The sequence below is a fragment of the Sinohyriopsis cumingii genome, chromosome 14 (genome assembly GCF_028554795.1).
Source record: "Sinohyriopsis cumingii isolate HCF-2022 chromosome 14, ASM2855479v2, whole genome shotgun sequence".
Classification (NCBI taxonomy): domain Eukaryota; kingdom Metazoa; phylum Mollusca; class Bivalvia; order Unionida; family Unionidae; genus Sinohyriopsis; species Sinohyriopsis cumingii.
In genome coordinates this window covers 77312071-77336036 of record NC_142974.1, presented here as the reverse complement: position 1 = coordinate 77336036, position 23966 = coordinate 77312071, and the positions used below count along the sequence as shown (strand labels likewise).

At 38.6% G+C, this 23966-nt stretch overlaps 1 protein-coding gene across 1 annotated transcript in view; it reads right to left on the bottom strand.

The window, feature by feature from the left end:
* Nucleotides 1-175: 175 nt before the first annotated feature.
* LOC149784194 (uncharacterized) overlaps nucleotides 176-23966 on the bottom strand; it is a 77052-nt gene continuing 53261 nt past the window's right edge. Inside the window, exons 10-17 of the mRNA XM_089932956.1 lie at nucleotides 21195-21218; nucleotides 19733-19774; nucleotides 16639-16680; nucleotides 15267-15305; nucleotides 5543-5599; nucleotides 4806-4933; nucleotides 2382-2571; nucleotides 176-234 (exon numbers count right to left, since the gene is read on the bottom strand). Of these exons, the coding sequence (XP_089789082.1) occupies nucleotides 176-234; nucleotides 2382-2571; nucleotides 4806-4933; nucleotides 5543-5599; nucleotides 15267-15305; nucleotides 16639-16680; nucleotides 19733-19774; nucleotides 21195-21218 (581 nt within the window). The remainder of the gene's footprint in view (nucleotides 235-2381; nucleotides 2572-4805; nucleotides 4934-5542; nucleotides 5600-15266; nucleotides 15306-16638; nucleotides 16681-19732; nucleotides 19775-21194; nucleotides 21219-23966) is intronic.

Here is a 23966-nt window from a genome sequence, read left to right as displayed (position 1 = left end):
GAAGAACCTTTTCTTTCAAGTTTTTGACACCATCAACTTTATCAGAATAATTAGTTCAGCCAAAGTATTTGATATTTCTCATAATCATATCCTTAAATGCCTGAAACAGCTGCTTTTATATTTCCAGTGATTCTTCATGCCCTATTACATACCAGTTTGATAAAGGAGCATGAGTTCAACCTTGAGACACAGGATCTCCCATTTTCTTCTTGCTCTCTCCAATGGTAGAGTCAACTAAAAGGTACATTTTAACAAGAGTCCATCTTTGATGGCCAAAAAGAAATTCCAGGAATCTAAGATATAACCGATTTTTCCTTTTAACTGTTGAGTATTGAAAACACCTTTGATATTTTCATTTATAAGATTTTTAAAGCAGTTACAGTGGTGGATATATTGGATGTCAGAATGGCACCATTTTTATTTCGGACCAACAAGACACCAAAATACGACTTTCATTGAAAATCCAATGTTGATATGACTTTCTGTTTTGGAGCAGCAACCATAAGATTTTCCAGAAAGCTGTGATGGTAGTCACACAGAATATCTATCTATCTATCTATCTATCTATCTATCTATCTGTCTGTCTGTCTGTCTGTCTGTCTAAGGTTTTTATTTTTTTATTTTTACCAAGTGAATCTCAATGATGAAAAGTCATCTCTTCAGACAGATTTGAGTTGCAGAGTAAACCCTGGCTTATAACAGGGTCAATGAGAAACTGGCTTTTGTTATCCCTAAAAGGGGTGTGTGTTGACACCTAAAAGAGGTACGTGTCGACACCTGAAAGCGGTGTGTTTTGACACCTAAAAGCGGTGTGAAATTTGGTTTCTGAGTTTGCAAGTTTTGGTACTTGCTGGCCTAAAAATGACATGAAGGACTGGAAAATAATTTGATAGCATACTATAGAACTGCGAGATAAAGTGATGGTTGAATGAATGAATGAATAAATAAAAAAAGAAAAGCAAACTTCCTGCACTCCGGAACAAGACCCAAATTCTTATGTATCTATTATGTGTCCCCTCCAGGACTCAACTTACCCCAAACCACTACATACCATGACCCAAAATCGATAATATAAACTATGTGTCTCCTCCGACAACAATCTGGCTTCCAATGTACTACAGACCATGAACCAAGGGACATAACCCCAAATCCATTAATTATATGTCCCCTTCAGGCTCCAACTCCATTCACATTCAGACCTTGACACAAGGGTCATAACACTAAAGCCTTGATATATATTATGTATCTCCTCCATGACATGAATTAAGTATCCCCTCTGACTCCATCAACACTCCAGATCATGACCCATGGGCCATAACCCAAACTCCATTATTTAACTCTAACACACACACACACACACACACACACACACACATAATGCATCCCCTTTAGGGCCCTGACCCCCTATACACTCCAGACCATGACCCAAAGGCCATAACAGAAAATCCATTATATTCCCTTAAGGGCTGGACTCATCCAATCTTCAGAGCTCATAACCCAGAATTCTTTATATGCATTTAATGTGTCCACCAGAGGCCCCGACTCCTCGTGCATTCCAGATTATGACTCAAGGGTCATAACCCCTAAGATAGATAGACAGATAATTATTCTTAGTAATGCCAGCCATATTTAATGATCAATTTACATTCTTTTAACACATTTAAAGATCTTTATGCCAATACTTTATCAAATTTGGTCACATTGTATTGTGTAGTATATAAGAAATCTGCTTTTTAATAATTTTTTTCAGGAATGAGGTCCATATTTCATAACAGGTCTGCACAAAATTTAAAGCTATCAGCACCAGAGTGCTTTCTGTCAAATGTGGTCAAATATCTGCTGGGAAATAGCTGAAGAAATTATTAAATGTTTTTCTTTTTTGTAGCCATGGCAACTGTACATGTGGGTAAGTCAACAACATTTGATCGAAGGTGACAGACCTTCATGTCAGTATGCTTTCTGTCAAATTGGTCAAATTGTTTTGAGTGGTTATTGAAATATCATTTCAAAGTTTTCTGCTTTTATTAAAGTAACAGAGGACATGTTTTAGGACAAATCTGAAAGGCGTCATGCCAGGATATTTTATTCCAAACACGGTTAAATTCTAATTCTTGAGAAGAAGCTGTTTAAAGGTTGCTTTTCTTTTCACATTTAGTAATGGTGGCTATTTTGTTATTTTGAATTGGCACAAACTTAAAACCTGAAGAATGAACACATTTTAAAGACTTCATGACATGGAGGCTTCCTTAAAATCTGGTCAAATTATGTTAAGCAAATTTTATGAAGTTGTAGATAGCAATTGTAAATGGACGATGGACAATCGATGGATGACCACACCATAAGTGTATTTGGCATTACAGTCAGATGAGTTACAAACCAACCTGTGTCCTGAGCTTGATGTGCTTCTCTGATTTCTAAAATAACACTTGCTTCAACTTCTTCCAGCTTTTTTTTCAAATCTTCTTGGTTGGCCAGGACCAGACATTCCTTAAACTCTTCATATTTATCTTGGCTTGTTTGCTGGATCCTTTCTATGAGCATTAATATGTTTTCAGACGTTGTTCTCTGCTCCTGTAACATCAAACAAAAGAATCACTGTTAAATGTTTCCCAAAATTCAGCAACTTTAAAATGGAAGATTACATAAAAAATCTAATATGCAAAAACCAGGTGCAAGTTTCAACAACAAAAATGAATTATAAAATCAACAGTCTGAATGACTGAAATAACATTTACATTTGACTTGAGAATGACCAATCAAATGACATTTACATTGGACTTGAGAATGACCAATCAAATAGCATTTACATCTGACTTGAGAAGGACCAATCAAATAACATTTACATTTGACTTGAGAATGACCAATCAAATAACATTAATTTTACATTTGACTTGAGAATGACCAATCAAATGTCTAGATGTTATAATATATTGGTGAAGTTGGCACTGGAAGCACTAGAGAACCACAAATTCATCAAGGAAAGTTTCAGGTTTTCATTGAGAAATGAGTTAAATTAAACATCTACATAATGCTACATCGTAATGTCTGAACAGGTAGCTGAAACTGGCCGGTGGCTAATAACATGGTAGGCGTGTGTGTGTGTGATTTGGATTTTTAACGTAGCTTTTAACTATTTTTCAGTCATATCACTAAGATGTCTACAGTGTGGCAGTTTATAGTGATGTCTAGCATTGGGGCATCATGCCGCAGACATGTAGCATGATGTCCTACCCAGTCACATTATCCTGACACCGGGCCGACCAGTCCTAACACTAACCTCTTAATGCTGAGCACCTAGAGAGGCAGCTGTTAGTAACATTTTTGTAAGTCTTTGATATGATTCGACCGGGGATCAAACCCATGACCTCCTGCATCTGAGGCGGACGTTCTAACCACTAGGCCACCAGAGCGGTCTCAACAAAATAGAGATTAGCTCCTACGCCATCAGACACGAGAGTTATAAAATGTGCTACATTTTGTTTATTTCTTCATTTGTGTGTGTTGTGTTTCCAAAACCTCTGGATGGATTTTCTTCTTGCATGGGATGAATCACTATTAAGCAAAGATCATTTACTCACCGAGATGCACCCCTACAACCTTGTCGTCATGGTAACTGTCATAATAAATTGGTTTTTAACTTTTGCTTCATGCTTTTTCATTTGCTGATATTTTCCATACCCCATGATAGATTTTCTTCTTTTTCCTGGTATAACAATCCAGGTGCCTTTCTTTTAAAACTGGTGACTTTTATAACCAGTATACTAAAAAACAAGCTCAACCCTTTACCCCCCCCCCCACATAGTGATAGCCATCAACAGACACTGCAGGCCTGGGCTTATTGAATGTTGTTCTGTGTAAGAACCAGAATTCCTTTCGACATGAACAACAACTAATTTGAAATGTTGTAGCAATAGGATCCATGTTTGACTTGGTTTCCATTGCTATTTTTCAGCTTTATGGGAGTCAGACTCTCATATGATCTGTGTGCAAACAGAGCACCACAACAATTACATTCCCTTTGGATACATATAACCATTTGCTCCATTAGGAAATCCCTTTCAGTGTTTAAACCATAACAGCCCTTATGAGATGTAGGAAAATTAATTACTAAATCAAGGAATTGCACAGTTATAATGGTAACTGTCATAATAAATTGGTTTTTAACTTTTTTAACATCACTATAGACCGCCGTATTGCAGACATCGTAGCGATATGACTGAAATTTTTTTAAAGCTACATTAAAAATCAAAATCACATCACATTACTATTTTGTTGAACAAATTACCTTGGCATGAAATGATAAAGAACAAGCATGATGAAAATCTAAGGAGGTTAGGGTAATATTAGCAAATGAAGCAACTTCATTAAAAAAATAATACAAATTCCTAGTAGCTATCATCAACTTCAGATGTTTGAAATGTCTGCTTTTGTATCTGCTTTTTAGATGATGTTACAACCTGGAGTCAAAATGATGCCACATTACTAGAGAGCTTTTGTAGGCGATCTTGTTGCTGCCACAACTGTTTATATGCAGTGGACTGGTTATTTATCTAGTCCATAAGTGACCATGTTTGGGACACATTATGTCAGCGAAATGAAGATGAAACTATCCCTGCTATCTGAAATGATTAGTCAGTTCCAACATGATCAACTCCACTAGGGGCTACAGAAAACAGAAAACAGTTTTGAGTCTCCCCTCCCCCCCTCCACTTTTTGGAAAGTTGGCAGGTATGAAACCTATCACAAAATCATATGAAATATCTGCTATATATTTTCATACAATAGTTAAATATCACTACCCTTACCAAGATGTCACGTGTTGTCACGTCATCAAAAAGTTCTTTCTGCTGAATGTACATCATTACATTCTTAAAATTAAGATCCTTCATCAGAACTGGCAGGCATCGATTCAGAACTTTCCGATGCAGTTTTTCTGAAAAAGACACGACTATATTTTTTGTTATTCATATTTGTTTAATTACGTATAAAATGAGACTTCATGTTAATATCACTACCACAAGAAACATCAACTTTTTCCTCAATATTGCTGTAGATTTTGCACTTTCATGATGTTAATAAACATGTCAGTGTAAAAACCTGTCACTTTTCTTGAGTCAGATTTGATTTTAAATTTTAAGTATCAAACAGATTAACGGTTGCAAGACACTAATTGTATTTTTAGTTAAGTGAAGTTTATTAAATAGCTGATCTTATGAAAATAATTACTGAAAATGCTAACAAAATTTTATAACACACTTGGTGACCCAAAATACAGGTGTAGCTGCATTCACTGAAGTTAAACACTATATCCAGCTGAAAGTCAAACACTGCAGTTACTCTTATAATAAGAGGCCCAAGTGAACCTGATTTTGCTCACCTGTTTGACATATAACTAACAGCTACATACATGTCAGTAGGGTGCTTTTTGGTGTCATTTATCCAATGAATATTTCTGAGTTTACAGGACCCTGGGAGATGAAAATAAAACGTATGTATTTGAGCACTACAGAATTGTCCAAACCTTTAATAGGCAGGATGTTACCTTGGCTTGCCACTTCCCCACTGGGTATATCCCTTGGCCTGGCATTTGCACTAGTGTCTAGAAAGAGAGAGAGATAAAGGGAGAAAAATGAAATACACTAACAAGAAAAAAAACGACATGTTCACAAATGCTCTCAATTTTGATCTGAAGAAGAATGATATATACAAATGTTAAAGTGATTTATCAAGGTAAAGATACAGAGGATATTTGCCTGAAACAAGTGAATAACGGATATATTTCATCGAGTGGATAAAAATCCGTTATTCACTCGTTTCAAGCAAATATTCTTTTTATTTTATTTTAGTTGGCTACCTAAAGTTTGTGACACAGTGAATTAGCAGATTTCTTATGGTAATGTCAGCTGTTTACCGTACATGTTCTGCTGTGCTATGTGTACCTGCGCACAAAATTAGTTCCACATCAGATTGATAAAAATTAACCGATATTTCCAGAATAACAAACTACAAGTTTCAAGGATAACAGACAGGGATTATTAATAATGACAATGACAGATCATAAGAAAAAAGTAGTTCACTGACAGAAAATCAAAGGGAGATAAGTATGTACTGAACTAAAAAAGTAGTGCCTGTAGTGAAAAAATAGTTATTTTTTCACTACAGTGAAATATCAATATTATTTGAATTAGAAAATCAAGTAAGTCGCTGCTTAGCATAAAAAATGAATTCCTGTCAAAATTGTCATCATAGCGATGAAATTATATCAAGAAGAAAAAAATTCACCTCTAATACAATGAACATTACAATACTGTCATGCATTTCTGTGCACCTAAGGTTTCAGTTGCCAATACTGAAGCAAAATACATACCGAATTTGACTGATTGACGAAATTAAAATACAGCAATGTTTACCATTTGAAAAGAGGCAATTGTCACCAGAATATTCTGTTCAAAACAATATTAGGTTAGTAAAGTTCAAGCGTTTATAAAAAAAACTATTACGTGGAAGAAAAACAAAAATGAATAGGATGCAATGTGTTTACACTGTATTGTTGATGAGGAAAAGTTACTACAGAATTTAGAAATATGCTATAAACCGGGGAATTTCTTGATAGCAAAATTTAAGTAAATTATGCTTCTCAGAGAATACTTACCCGATCACATTAACGTTAGGGATATAAGCCTGCTACCTCTCCAATCCAGCCCTACTAAAAGACAAAAATTCGTCTTTTCTGTATATCTCATATAGACCAAAGGGCAATAACTCTTGCCCCTTATCTCCCCTTGCCACCGCCAGGTGACACTAGTTTTTTAAGCTGAACGATATATATTATACAAGGATGCTCGCATAGCGGGGTGGTTGAGAGGGTTTTTAAGTAATGTGATCGGGTAAGTATTCTCCTTCAGATACGTTCTCCGATCACATTAACGTTAGGAGAATAGGTAATAGGAGGAGGGAATGCTGAGCATCCTACCTCCATTCGAGTACCTTCTAGGGAATGATGGCTGGATTCCCCATTTGAAAGATAACCCGTTCTCCTAATTTCATCAGCAACACAGCCTTCACTGGCAAATCCAGCGAAGCTGATAGGCTGTGCTGATTGTTTTAAATGGGTCTGGTGGTCATCTGGGCTGCCGACACCGGACCTACCAGATTCAAGGTTTGCCTCTGCGAAGCCAAATCTCTGAGATAAAAACTGGAGAAGGTTGACTCTGCATGCCAGCCAACAGCTTCTGTTATATCTCGGATCGAAACATTGCGTTCGAATGCAAGGCTCGCCGAGATTGCTCTAATCCATGAGCTGTAATCTTCATGAGGCGACTCTGATCTTGTGAGACCTCAGAGTATGCTGAGCGTATAACCCACTTCAGCCATGAAGCAAGGGCTTGTGGGGTGATATCTAGTTTACCAGCTTTGACTGGAAGAAAGAGGCGCTTACGTGTGTCCCAACACGCCTCTGTGCGTTTTAAATAGTGCTTGAGTGCACAAACAGCATCTTGCATGGCTGTTGCTCTTGACTTATCTATGGAAGAGAGCAAGCGAATGACGATTCTTTGATTGCCAATGGATGGTAACGTATTTTTGGCTACAAAGCCTGGTTGCGTCAGGAGGACCACCGAACCATCTGATTTGAACTGAAGAAAGTTCGGGTCATTGGAAAAGGCATGTAACTCGCTCACCCTGCATGCTGAAGCTAAGGCTATCAAGAAACATGTTTTGTATGATAGTAGCTTTAATGAAGTGTGGGCTAAAGGTTCAAATTTGTCTGAATTGAGCCATGTTAAAACCCAAGACAGATTCCATTTTGGAAACAGGGTGAGGGATTTTGGTCGATTGAAATCAAAATTGGCTAAAAGATCTGATAGATCTTTGTTATGCCCAATATCACACCTACCATGATGGCGGAATGTGTCTGATATCATGGAGTGGTAGCCTTTGATAGTAATTGGGGCCAACTGTTTCTCCTCGAAAAGCCAGAGAAAAAAGTTGGCCAGTTGAGGGATTGAGACACTCAAAGGGACGATGTTATTGATATGGCACCAGTCTCTGAAAACATGCCACTTTCCCTCGTAAGCCTTCAGAGTGGAGGGCCTTCTTGCTCTTGAGATTCTCTCCACAATTGAAGGTTTAAATTGTTTGTCTCGCAAGGCTGTCCAGACAAGAGCCAAGCGTGAAGAAGATGATGGTCCGGGCAGGGGTGGAACACCCGTGACCGCGGTTGTTTGAGCAGATTTGGGCTGGTTGGAATCTTCCTGGGTAGATCTATCTCTAGATCCAGTAGATCGGTGACCCAGGACTATATCCTTCTGAAAGGGCCAATCAGAATCATCCGACAGTTCTGACCCCTTAACCTCTGGATTATTTTTGGTACCAAAACCGTGGGAGGGTAGGCGAATGCCCACAACCCCTCCCAGCTGATTGACAGAGGGTCCACGGCCCAAGCCTCTGGGTCTGGAACCGGAGAGACGAAGATGGGCAACTTGCGATTCCACCTTGTCGCAAAAAGATCGATCGTCGGATGCCCCCAAAGTGTGCAAATCCGAAGAAAGACTGATTGATGGAGTGACCATTCCAGGTGAATGACCTGACCTTTCCTGGATAGAGTGTCGGCCAAGACATTGAGTCTGCTGGGAATGTGTCTGATTTGTACGTTGATGTGGAGGTTGTCGCACCAACGTAGAAACTGCCAGATCAGAATGCACAGGTCTGGTGATTTGGTACCCCCTTGCTTGAGGAGGTAAGTCACCACCACAGAGTCGTCTGACATAGTGAGGACAGTTTTTCCTGAGAGTTGATCCTTCCAGAAATGAAAGGCATTGATGACAGCCCTCATTTCTAAAAGGCTGATGTGGAGAGGCCTCTCCCCTGGCTCCCATGTGCCGCTGACTGTAGCAAAGTCCGGCAACAGGTGGGCACCCCAACCATAGGTACTGGCGTCGGTACATACCATTATCTCCGTCTGGGGCATCTCCAGAGGAATCCCCATGGACAGCCAACTGGGGCTGTGCCACTGATGCAGGAATGATCATATCTCGGGCGTGATCACTACTGTTTGATTGTGGGGACTTGAAAAGGGGCGCCATTGTGCCAGTAACGTCATTTGTAAGGGACGCATAAAAAGACGGCCAAGCAGGATCAAGTCCGCCGCCGCATTGAATAATCCGAATTCTCTCGCTGAAATCCATGTCCTGTTGGAAATGGACTTGACGAGTTCAACGATCCGGATTACACGAGTGCGAGGAAGCCGTACCAGATTCAGGTCGGTGAGAAACTCCATACCCAGATGGACAAAACGCTGGGATGGACGGAGATTGGACTTTTCCCAGTTCATGAGAAAGCCTAGATGATCTAAAAGTGCTAAAAGGTCGTTTCTGCCTTTGAGCAGAATAGAACTTACCATATGTTTCTGCAGGATGTTGTCCAAGTACACTGCCGTCCCTGTAGATGAAGTCGAACGGAACAGGGTGACGATGCAATCCATAACCTTGGTAAAAGCCCAAGGGCTGATGTTGAGGCCAAAGGGTAGGACCTGGAACTGATAAACCGCATCGCGGCAAGTGAATCGGAGAATTTTCCGTGACGCGGGGTGGATAGGGACATGAAAATATGCGTCGGTCATATCTAGACTGACGGCATACTCATCCCGGCGGATAGAAAGACGGATTGATCTCGCCGTTTCCATCTTGAATTTCAGTTGTAAAATGTATTGGTTGAGGCGACTCAGGTCGACGATCGGCCTCAACTTGCCGTTTGCCTTCTGGATAAGAAACAGCCTGGAATAAAACCCTGGCGATTGCGGTTTTTTCACAATCTCCACTGCCCATTTTTCTATGAGCGACCGTATCTCCTGTTGTAGAAAGGTATCCTTCTCCTGATCGGACAGTATGTCTGTGAAGAGGGGAGAGGAGGACAGGGGAGGGGGTTGGATAAATGAAATCCGAAGCCCCTCCAAAATGACCTGGATCACCCAATCGTTCTGAGGAAAAAAGGTGGTCCAGTGGTCCTGAAATTGCAGGAGGCGGCCGCCCACAGGTAGGCTGTCCGCGGGTGGTGGGGAGGGTATGTCAACTTTTAGAGTTAGGAGGCTTGAAGACGGAGAAACGTTTCTTACCGCCTCTGTATGGTTGCCTCCTAGCTTGATTAGACTGTTGTCTCCTGGCACTGGGTTGGGATCTATACTGCACATTTGATTTTAAGGATGCCTTGTCCCTGGTCTGCCAATCATCCCTCCACTGTGGCAGGGATTTTTCTAAACGCCTGCGAGGGTTGGGTGGCGAGTTGGAGGGGCAGTTCCTGAGCTGCCTGCTTCCGAACTTCTTCAATTTTTTTCTTCTAAAGAGTAAAGGCGACCCAAACATAGTCATCCGTAAAGCCAGAGTATGATGGGGCTTGAGCGACGTGGACAGCAGACATGCGTCACATCGTATCAGGTATAAGCTGGCAGAAGCAGTCAATGCATTAGCCATGGAATGGTGAGCTGCCCTGTTAATAACTCTAGAAATCTGGGCCGTCGCTTCCCCAAGCGTGGTCATTGTCGGATTTTTCTGCGAGTCAGAAAATGGCTAATGAAGCCAAGTCTAACATTGAAGACACAGCAACTATGTTCTGGACTAGCTTTGATGTGGCATGGAACACATTTTTGTCCACTTTGTGAAATAGTGGAGTGGACATGTGAACTGCTACCATATTTTTGTCCAGGGCCGGAAGATCCGTACTAAAGGCGTCTGAATGAGTTTTGTACCAGCGACACGAGAACGTCACTGGTACATGGTTTTCTGAAAAGAACGCCTTAGCAATCCCCGGATCACCTATTCGTCCTGATAGACGATCATTGATCTCCTTAAATTTTGCCGACTGGGGAAGGAGCCAGAAGGATGGCATCTCTTCCTCCCCGTCAAGATCTACAGACGCCTTAACTTTGTAGTCTTGAGTGGCAGCAGGAGGTGGAGGGCATTCTGAAGTTGCCAACACCCTATAAATTTCTTCCACTGCCGCCTTGAAGCCAAACTCAGTCCGTTCCATGGTTGGATCTGTGTACAGCTGATTTGCAGGAGTTTCGTCACCCTCACTGTGTGCCGAGTCGTGTTCTGGAATAGCTTGCATTTCTGGATAGAGCATACCAGGTGGCATAGATGACGCGATTCCGTCATCCTTGACACTGTCACTAACTCTCCCTTGTGGATAAGCCGTGAACATATGGACGGCCGGCCCTGCTGGCTGGTTTGTCTGGCTTGTGGTCGGCCTGAATGTTGGCGACGGTCCTGCTATCGCCGGTACCGGCTGCTCCAATGGCCTGGCCGGACGGACAGATTTCTCACTAAATTCTCTGCCATAGTATTGGTATGTTGCCGGCAGTACAGCTTGACGGGCAGATTTATCACTAAGATCCCCATAAATCATATTTGGTCGGACCGTTTTAGCAATAGGGTCCCCATGCTGGGACAGCTGGACGACCGGTGACATAGAGGTTGTATAACGAAATGGATCCAATGGATCCAGTAAAAAACCCATGCATCCTGACTTACAGGCCCGAAGGCCATGCATGGACATGCGGGGGGAATTACGCCTGCTGGACAGCCTAAAATTGGGGAAACATTCCCCCAAAGAGTCAGAAAAAGCCGTGGAAGCGAGCGAGGGAAATAAGGGTAATAGCTGCGTCGTCGTTTCCTGGACCAAACAATGCATCTGTTCAAAGGTGGACTGTTGTACCCTGTCAACATTATTTTCCTCCATTGCCGTTGATGTTACTGTGACTGACGGTTGCAAATGACGAACTTTAGGTGGAGGGGGGACCCCAACGTCCCCCACAAGACTCGCAATGGAGGCTGTCTTCGGATGTATACTGAGGACATCAGTGCTATCTTTCTTCGACTTATTCCATCTATCCCTCCCTTTTGCTGCCTTCTGGACTACATCAGCCCACATTTGCTTTCTCCAAGTATTACACACGCTGCATGGTATAGATGATGTACACTTGGTACATACAATACAAGAGTCATGGTTGTCTTCTTTTGCTTTGAACTTTTTGCATTTCATTCATTTAGTTGACATTTCTACTGAAACAACACAAGAAAAGAAAACAAAGCACAATTTAGCAATTCAGCATGTTATTAATTCGCTAATACCACAACCGTTACTATCGGAGTAAGCGAAATTAGTGTCGCGATAACTCGTAATTGACAACACCAGTTCAGCGATAGCATGTGCAACATGGTCTTCAGTAGACGAAATCCATAAGGGTGACAAAGTCACTCAATTTTGAAAAAAATTTTTAAAATCATGTATACAACCTGTAGAAGAACGATTGTCCAATGCAATAGATCCAAATTTAACTTCGGATGGTCCAATTTAATGCTAAGATGGCTTGGATTGTTTGGAGGTATAATGTACGTGTTATTAGTACAAGCGAAGCTTAAAAACTAGTGACACCTGGCGGTGGCAAGGGGGGTAAGGGGCAAGAGTTATTGCCCTTTGGTCTATATGAGATAGACAGAAAAGATGAATTTTCGTCTTTTAGTAGGGCCGGTTTCGAGAGGTAGCAGGCTTATATCCTTAACATTAATGTAACGGGGAACGAATTTAAGGAGAAATTTATGTTCTAGTGGCAAGTTGATGCATTGGGTAGCAGACGATTTTGTATGTGTGGGACAATTTCTTGCAAAATTGGAAACTTGGATTAAAATGCAGTATTGTTTTAAGGTATATATTTCCATCTTTTATATAATGTATTTATTTGTATGATTTTAAAATATGCATAGTAAATTGGATTTTCTGGGTTTCAGGTTCAAGAAGGTCATGTTTGTTGTTGTTGTTGTGTTTAACGCCATTTTTCAGCACACGATAGGCTATAAATGGCAGCCAGTATTAACAGTGGAGGAAGAACGCGGGAAAACCCTGGAAAGAACCACCGACCCACGAGAAGCTACTGGCAAGCTTTCTCACATATCCACATTAGCCGAATCCGATACTCAAACCCACATGGACAGAGGTGATATGGCAGTGATCCGTAACGGAGAGTGCTTTAGACCACTCGGCCACTTGGGGCCCCAAGGTCATAGAGTGGGTCTTCATGTTGGCATTTAGAAATCACATTTTTATATGCATTTTGAGTCGAAATGCATAATATTTTTGTACAATTTATGAATATCACTTTCCTTAATTAAAGTATGATTGTTCTTCCTCGATACAAATGGAAATTTTGAACAAAAATAACAAGTGATTCATTGTTTTCAGAAATGATGTATCATTACGCAGAATTACCTGACACGCAGAATTAGCCAACACAGTGGTACATATACATGTGTGTATGCTAAAGGAAACAGGTCAAGTACATGCTGAGATAGCTGTGAACCAACCCTTTGTGGAAATGCCATTAAGAATTGAATTATGGAAGACTACTACTCTCGTCAATATAAAAATACATTAAGAAATGAATGAACCATAATGAAAAAAAACATAGTCATCCGTAAAGCCAGAGTATGATGGGGCTTGAGCGACGTGGACAGCAGACATGCGTCACATCGTATCAGGTCTAAGCTGGCAGAAGCAGTCAACGCATTAGCCATGGAATGGTGAGCTGCCCTGTTAATAACTCTATAAATCTGTGCCGTCGCTTCCCCAAGCGTGGTCATTGTCGGATTTTTCTGCGAGTCAGAAAATGACTAATGAAGCCAAGTCTAACATTGAAGACACAGCGACTACATTCTGGACTAGCTTTGACGTGGCATGAAACACATTTCTGTCCACTTTGTAAAACAGTGGAGTGGACATGTGAACTGCTACCATATTTTTGTCCAGGGCCGGAAGATCCGTACTGAAGGCGTCTGAATGAGTTTTGTACCAGCGACACAAGAATGTCACTGGTACATGGTTTTCTGAAAAGAACGCCTTAGCAATCCCCGGATCACCTATTCGTCCTGATAGACGATCATTGATCTCCTTAAATTTTGCCGACTGGGGAAGGAGCCAGAAGGATGGCATCTCTTCCTCCCCGTCAAGATCTACAGACGCCTTAACTTTGTAGTCTTGAGTGGCAGCAGGAGGTGGAGGGCATTCTGAAGTTGCCAACACCCTACAAATTTCTTCCACTGCCGCCTTGAAGCCAAACTCAGTCCGTTCCATGGTTGGATCTGTGTACAGCTGATTTGCAGGAGTTTCGTCACCCTCACTGTGTGCCGAGTCGTGTTCTGGAATAGCTTGCATTTCTGGATAGAGCATACCAGGTGGCATAGATGACGCGATTCCATCATCCTTGACACTGTCACTAACTCTCCCTTGTGGATAAGCCGTGAACATATGGACGGCCGGCCCTGCTGGCTGGTTTGTCTGGCTTGTGGTCGGCCTGAATGTTGGCGACGGTCCTGCTATCACCGGTACCGGCTGCTCCAATGGCCTGGCTGGACGGACAGATTTCTCACTAAATTCTCTGCCATAGTATTGGTATGTTGCCGGCAGTACAGCTTGACGGGCAGATTTATCACTAAGATCCCCATAAATCATATTTGGTCGGACCGTTTTAGCAATAGGGTCCCCATGCTGGGACAGCTGGACGGCCGGTGACATAGAGGTTGTATAATGAATTGGATCCGATGGATCCAGTAAAAAACCCATGCATCCTGACTTACAGGCCCAAAGGCCATGCATGGACATGCGGGGGGAATTACGCCTGCTGGACAGCCTAAAATTGGGGAAACATTCCCCCAAAGAGTCAGAAAAAGCCGTGGAAGCGAGTGAGGGAAATAAGGGTAATAGCTGCGTCGTCGTTTCCTGGACCAAACAATGCATCTGTTCAAAGGTGGACTGTTGTACCCTGTCAACATTATTTTCCTCCATTGCCGTTGATGTTACTGTGGCTGACGGTTGCAAATGACGAACTTTAGGTGGAGGGGGGATAGCTGAGATAGCTGTGAACCAACCCTGTGTGGAAATGCCATTAAGAATTGAATTATGGAAGACTACTACTCTCGTCAATATAAAAATACATTAAGAAATGAATGAACCATAATGAAAAAAAACATGTGCTATTAGGAAGGAATGATTGCATCATCTTCCCATAAATGACATGCAATTATAAAAAGAACAACTCACTGAATCTTAATGACATCAAAGGTGTGCCATTAAAAATGAATGACAAGGCTCTGTTTGCTGCAAGAATAAATTATTGCACATGTGCATACACTGATTCCAGTAGTATTGATGCCTCTATTTGTTAGATTGTTTACATATTATGAACATTAGGCAACTTAAAAATTCAATTCCAATCTTACCTTGACTTGTGGTCCCTTGGTCTGTATTGCCAGTTTGGACTAAATAAAGTAAATAAAGAGAAAATAAAATATAAAACAAAGGATGTAATCTTTGAAACACAGTCTTTTGAATATATACACAAATATGTATTTTCCCTCTCACAATATATATATATATATATATATATATATATATATATATATATATATATATATATATATATATATAGAGAGAGAGAGAGAGAGAGAGAGAGAGACAGAGGGAGGTGCGGGGGGGAGGGGGGATAAAACAATGATTACCTGGACCCATTGGGACATAAATTTTGTCAAGATAATCTGATATCCCATTTGGTCAAATTATTATTAATTAAATCTTGCCATGTACAAGATCCAACAATTTCTTGTAGCATTTAGACAAGCTTCTTTTCAAAGTTTAAGAGATGTCGACTAAGTTCAGAGCATAGCATTTAACAGTGATTTTATACTTTTATAAGGTCCCTCTCAAGACAGGACACCCTGATTAGAGACAACAATACCAGCAGGCATCTGTGACAATTTATATTAATACACAAGACTTGTATATTAATATCATAGCAAATGTATGGTTATATTAGGTTTCTATACAAACTAACACCTCTTACAAGGTCATATATTTTCTTAGATAATGGGTGATTTAAAAAATGGAGATTAGTGGTATATTGTACACATGTCTTAAACGACATGCAATTAAAATGATAAAATAGCTACATTCAAATCAATCTTGCTTTAAAGTAAAATTTCAAAGTCAGTCTGAACACCAAACAACCTGGCACAACATTGTTTTATCTGGTCTGGATTTCACCAAATGAACTTATATCTATAGTAAAACAATCCCATTGGCTGAAATTTAAGTCTGACATAATGCTGACCAATCAAATGTCTGGACTTAATTTCAGGAATTATATTGTTGAAATAGTAGCCTGGATTGTTTGCATAATTTGAGATAGTTCCCATGTATCTGAGAATCTCGTATAGCAATTTTAGGAAAGTTCAATCACATCTTTCTTGTTTTTGTTTTGCATGAAGCCACAATCTTTAAATCCATATCAAATAATATATTTATCTATATGGTTGAAATCGATCTGAGGCAAACAAGATAAGGGAAGATCATGCTGAATTTTAAAACACAAATGTAAATAATTCTAATTTTATTCTAGAAAATTTCAGAATTTATAAATAAGTGTATATAGTAAAATTAAAAATCATTTTTAATCAATTTTCAACAACTACACATTTCTAAACAATAAATATAGAATTGGCCTATTTTATATCAGTGACACATTAATGCCCACAAATTTAAATTTCATTAATCAGGTGTCAAATGACTAAGAATATCATGCGATTCCAATCTTACCATGAATCAAGGCCTCTGTAGTAACAGGATCATCAGTTGTGTCTGAGAAATGAGATAAAGAACATATAAAACAAAGGCAATACTCTTTGGAACATGATCTTTTATATGTGATTTTATATTACAATTTGCTCTCTCTCACTCTAAGTATATATATATATATATATATATATATATATATATATATGTATTCTCACCACACACACACACACACACACATATGTATTCTCTCACTCACCGTTTATAAACAACACCAACACATAGAATGTGTCACCAGTTTTGCTTTAATGCTTCATCAGTCTGAATTCAAACTCAATTCAATATCATTGCTTACTTCATTAAATACATTCTGTTTCTAAGTGATCAATGAAAAAAACAATATGACATAAACAAAATGACATCATAGCTTACATTTGTAACCTAACTGTCTTATACTTTAATGAATAATTGACATGGAGATATGCATATACAGCACAGATTAATTATATTTTAATACATAAAAATATACATAAAACTGGATATTAAAGATACATATATCTCTATTGGTAACTATCTCTAAAAAACAATTAAAATGGGATATCATGCTACATGTCTGCGGCATGATGCTCCAGTGCTAGACATCACTATAAACTGCCACACTGCAGACATCGTAGCAATATGACTGAATTTTTTAAACGCTACGTTAAAAATCAAAATCACAGCATCACAAGATTTGCAAATTAACTCTTATGCTATTCTTATGCAACAGTCTTTTTTTTAGAATAGTCTCAAATTTATGTTATGAGTGGAAATAGAGAGATGATAATAAAAGTGACAAACAGAACATTTTATTTCTTTATTTTTAATTTTAATGTACCTGAAAAGCAAACTCGATATATAGGCAAGTGTAAGATTTAATTACATGGGGAAAAAAGTGTAATGATTATGCCAAAGCATAATGATTGGCATGTATGAAAAAATAGAACTGTGAATGATGCAATAACATAGGTATTATGGATGGTCAAAATAAACACTGTGTGGTCTTGTGAACACATGTATCCAAAGAGTTTTATCACACCTGTGCTGGTAAGTGATTAACCATCATCACCTGTGGCCCAGTGGTTAGACCATCCGCTGCCGATTCATCCCAAAGAATTATAAAAATGGTACTAACAGCTGCCTTGCTAGGTGCTCATCATTAAGAGGTTAGAGTTAGGACCGGTCAGCCTGGTGTCAGGATAATGTGACTGGGTGGGACAAGATGGGGGCATAAAACAATGATTACATGGCAGTGTTTCCCTTTACGCACATTTGTGCATCAGGGACGCACACTGGAAAAAACTGACACACACATTTTGTTGCCGTGCGTTTTTTTGACGCAAGGGATTCACATAATGCAATCAGGATTTTTTATTTAATATCCAATGTGTTGGATGAAGGGTGACATCGTGTATACTTCGAGCATAGATATTGACTGGTTCCCTGCTTTGTTTACTTCCTGTGTTGGGCTCCTCTATTCGTATAGCGGAGTGGAACGCAGGGAACATACGAAATAAAGAACCAGACTAGCATAGGCAATGTTATGATGGAGTAGCTTCCCCTATTCTCGCGAGCTCTCACGCGATTTCCATTGAGCTCAGCAAGATGTCATCTTGATGTTTAACCTCAATGCTTGTTGCACTAGAAAGTGATGTCCAGATTAAAACATCGTGCACTAAAAATCATTAGTGAAGAAAGTGAAAGAAGCAGAACACAAAAGAGTAACTGTGGATCTAACTTTAATGAAAAATGGAGAAAATAATTCCCTTGACTGGAATACGGCACATCCATTAGGATTACTGGAGTGACTTCTGATAGCATGATTGCGAAGACTGCAGAAGTGAATAATCCTTTCGTGACAGGGTTTAAGAATTTTAACAAATCTGCCCTCGTTCGCCACAAGATATCTGGAGAACACATTATAACCCAAGACAGTCTTTTACAACAAAGAAATCAGTAAACTTGCCGAGACAAATGCCTTTATTTGGATTACAGTCAGGGGGTCATTGCAGATTTTGTTGGTTTTTAACTTTGCTGCAATAAAAGAAAGACCTAAAAGTTCAAGTGTAACTTATTAGAAACAAGATGAATCATTAGCCTCCTTCATTTTTGGATAAATTTGTTCTAGGACGAAGTACAATGAAACCGATGATAGTACACATTTTATGGCAGGCAGTAAATTGACTGCCATTCTGTTAAAAAGATTTATTAGGCTTTCTGTATTGGCCTGTATGTAATAAGATTATAAGGAGACTGTTAAAAGTATGATTTTAAATGAAAAATTAACTAATAAAATTATTCTTTGAATGGACAATGCATTTGTTTGTTAACTGTGCATGTTGGTTTATTTGTATGTTTAGAGAGAGAGAATGTTGTGCAAGTTACAATATCCTATTTCAAGCTGAAAAAGTACGAGTTGGATGAAAATTTGTCTATATTTTTGACCCCCACATTTTTTATGTGACCCCCAGTTCTGACACCAAGGTTTTTTTTTTTTTACCCTCGGTTTTACACCCCTGGGGGATACACTGACATGGACCCATTGGTCCACTTGCCAAAAACATGCTTGACCCCCATTTTGAAAATTACCCAGGGTCCTAATTCTTTAAAGATTTTGTAGCAGGAAGCCAAAATCTTAAATCCATATAACAAATATACTGGAAATTCATCACATGATTAAAATCAACCTGTAGCATATAAGAAATGGGAAATCAGGATGAATCATTTTAAAAATTTCAATAATTCCAATTTTATTCTAGAAAATTTCAAACACAGGTCCAGGATTAATTTTTTGTAGTTTTATGATTTGAAGGGGCAGACCTTATAACTGTTTATATTTGCAAATTATTACTGAAAAATCAGACAAATTTATGATGATCAAATATTGTAGGGACACATTTTTTTTACCTTAACTCCCAATCTTCATGGTGTATTAACTTTGTGGATATCTTTTTTCTAAGCTAAATACAAGTATTACATTCTCCATGACCATTTCTGATTTTACCCACTGGGATGAAAATAAAATCTATGCATATCAACACTACAGAATTTTCCAAGTCTTTAATAGGCAGGATGTTACCTTGTCTTGGCCCTTCCCTTGAAGCAGCATTTTCATTAGTGCCTAGAAAGTGAGACAAAGAGATATACGTTAACAGGAAAGAATGACACGTTTTTGAGGATACTCAATTAATGAAATTTAGATTTGAAAGCATACAAGAAAATGCTGAACCAATGAAACCACATAAGATATTTTAACTCTGTCAAAGTATAATCATATAAATATGAAATGATACCAAGGAAAATCCACTTTTGATACAAATTACATTACAAATAAATGTATGCATACTAAATAAATGTATGCATACTAAATAAATGTACGCATACTAAAGGAAAAAGGTCAAGTGCAGGCAGAGATAGCTGTGTGTGTGTGATTTTAATGTAGCTTTAACAAATTTTCATTATATCACTATGATGTCTGCAGTGTGGCAGTTAATAGTGATGTCTAGCATTGAGATATCATGCTGCAGCAGACATGTAGCATGATGTCCCCGTGCAGTCACATTATCCTGACACCAGGCCGACCAGTCCTAACACAAACCTCTTAACACTGAGCGCCAAGCAAGACAGCTGTTAATACCATTTTTACAAATCTTTGGTATGACTCGGAAGGGGTTCAAACCAGTGACCTCTCAGATCCGAGACAGACACTCTAACTGGAGCAGTCCGAAAGAGGTCAAGTACAAGCAGAGATAGCTGTAAACAAACCTTTGTGGATATGACGTTAAGAATTGAATTACAGAAGGATACATCTCTGTTTAATATAAAGAAACATTAAAGAATGATTGAATCAAAACAAAACAAATGATTTGGAATTAAAAAAGTTTAACAAGCTCTGCTTGCTACAAGATTAGGAACAAATTACTGAACATATGCACACATTGATTCCAATAGTATTCATGTCTCTATCTGTTAAACTTCTAAAAATATTATATAAATTAGGCAATTGGAATTGCTCATATATGATGGACATGTCGGCCAGGAAATAAAATATGCAAACTGGACACTGGAAATTTGCGCTAAAAAACTATATTCAGGCATGAAAAAATTATACTTTAAATTTATCTCTATGATTGAAATCTACCTGTAGCAAATAAAGACAAGGGAAGATCATAATGATGAGTTTTAAAAATTTCAATAATTCCTATTTTATTTAATTTAAATTTCAGGTACAGATTCAGGACTAATTTTGTGAAGTTTTATGATTTCAATGGAAAAGCCTTGATATTTGCAAATTATTAATGAAATGACAGAATAATTTATGGGGAAAAGTTTTTTTACATTTTACCTTAACTCCCAACACTACATAATTAATCTTAATGGTGAATTTATTTTGTGGAGATCTGTTACAGATAGCAAAATACTCATATTTTAAATTCTAATATTTCTAATTTTACTGTAATCTGGGAGATAAAAATAAACTCCAGGCATATGAGAGCTAAAGAATTGTCCAAGTATTAAGTATGTAATAGGCAGGAGGTTACCTTCGGCCGACCTTTCCACAGTGCCTACAATGAAATAAATAGAGAAAATTTCAATACATATAACACACATCCAAGTATAACACACACTCATCTATTACCTGTATATAACCTGCAGGTTTTTATAAAGAATTATAAACAAGCATATTTTTTTGTAGGCTTTTCTAAATTATAAACATAGTACAAATACTAGGGCAGTGCTGTCCAACCCATGGCCCATGGGCCCCATGCGGTCCACAGCGTGATTTTAAATGGCCCACCAGAGTTCGAGCAGCTATATAGTCATTGCTTTTCAGTCTTCTGCTGCGGCCCTTGGCTTCAAGAAAAATATTTTTCAGTGGCCCATGGTGTCAAAAAGGTTGGACAGCACTGTACTAGGGTATGGTGAATCATCCTTTCTGTTTAACACTGAACCACAGTAAAGCCATTTCAATACACTTGAGCCACATCAAACATTCCACGATGATGCCATGTGTTCTCTTTGTTAAATGCTGGACCAAACCCACGCCTATCCATTACCATCAAAATTAATAAAAGTCACCTACCCATATATAATAGCCAGATGGAACCAGCTACACAGCTTTAATTTTAAAATAACACTAACTACTATTTGCAATGGATTCTGGAAATGTGAAATTCTTTTCGAAACCGACTCATCTATGGTAGCTCTGAATCCTACTACAACAGTGAATAAGACCCATCTATGGCAGTTGAGAGGTTTTAGTAAACAAAACAACATAGCCACTCTTCACAAATTAGTATGTTATTAAACTGAAGATGCTGATTTTATTAAGTTGATCTTGTCTTTCTGTTATTAGATCATTTTTAAACTTCAAAACATTTAGCTGAAATGTCAAACATAACCATATGACTATATACTCAACATTAAACTCATTTACTATTTCGAACTGGGTGCATTATTTAAAACAGGAAATGAATCATTAAAAAATATTTCTACAGTGTGGTAATAGGTAAAATAAAATAAAATTGTATAACATGCTTGATATATATTACCCACAAAAGGGGTGTGGTAGGTAAAAACATACATTCCCCACAAAGGGGTGTGGTAGGTAAAAACATATATTACCCACAAAGGGGTGTGGTAGGTAAAAACATACATTACCCACAAAGGGGTGTGGTAGGTAAAAACATACATTACCCACAAAGGGGTGTGGTAGGTAAAAACATACATTACCCACAAAGGAGTGTGGTAGGTAAAAACATACATTACCCACAAAGGGGTGTGGTAGGTAAAAACATACATTACCCACAAAGGAGTGTGGTAGGTAAAAACATACATTACCCACAAAGGGGTGTGGTAGGTAAAAACATACATTACCCACAAAGGGGTGTGGTAGGTAAAAACATACATTACCCACATGCTATATTAGCTAATTTACGGTAACAAGAAAGAATGGCCTGCTCAAGAAGGCACTCAACTGATGATGTGTGATGTGATTTGGATTTTTAACGTAGCTTTAACAATTTTTCAGTCATATCGCTACGATGTCTGCAATGTGGCAGTTTATAGTGATGTCTAGCACTGGGGCATCATGCCGCAGACATGTAGCATGATGTCCCACCCAGTCACATTATCCTGACATTGGGCCGATCAGTCCTAACACTAACCTCTTAATGCTGAGTGCCAAGCGAGGCAGCTGTAAGTACCGTTTTTGTAAGTCTTTGGTATGACTCGGCCGGGGATCAAACCCACGACCTCCCGCATCCGAGGCAGACGCTCTAACCACTAGGCCACCGGCGCGTTCCTCAACTGATGAAAAGATTAGGAAAGTTAAACCCGATGTGGAAGACATACGAGCAAATGTTGAACTGACATAACAAAATATTTTAACCTAGTCAAAAGTGTAATCATAGGATTTAAATTATACAATTGAAAATCCATTTTGTAAAAGTATATACATGAATGTAGACTAAAGTGTCAAAAGGATTTTATCAAACTAAACTTGGCTGACATTGATTCTATTCACACTTGTATTGGTAAGTGATTACCTTTTATCAGCTGTTAAGTCACCTTTGATCACTGATTGACAGTTAATTGATTTCAGTGACATAATGTCTTTGACCAGACCATTTAAAGGTTTCAATCAGCCTTGATTAACTTGGGATTTCTGTACAACAAACTACCTTATTTAAATTTATAGAGGTATTCTGTGCTAATCATGAGCAAGAATTAACATTCTCTATTGTATCTCACTATCTCCCTCTTTCTCTCCTGATAACATTTACAGTATTTTTTACTTTAAAAAGATAATTTAGCTTTCTTTGGGAGGAGAGGCAACACTAATTTAAAAGATGTAATATTTACCTGTCAATAATGCATAGCCTACCTTTACGAGATTGAAATTAATCTCATTTTTATAAAAAGAATTTTATCCTCACTTAAATTTCTAAAAAGTAAAGACTAGCAAAAAACAGACCCATGTCACAGTACTTAAATAGTTGCCTGGATTCTTTGCATATTAGAGATAGCTGTATGAATTATATTGTAAAAGAACAAATATAAAATATTTGGATTTCCTTAACATATTTAATGATCAGATGACTATTTAAAACCATATGGAGCCATTTACCCCCCCCCCACAATTATTACTTTGTTTTGGGAAAACATAGTTAATTGTGATAAAAAGTCATGATTTAATGCATACACTCTTGTGCAAGTCAAGTCCAACCGTAAAAAACTGCACAGCCCTGACCTGCAGGCACTTTATGAAATTACAGATCAGGACTTTATTTTGATTTTTATGACATATTAAT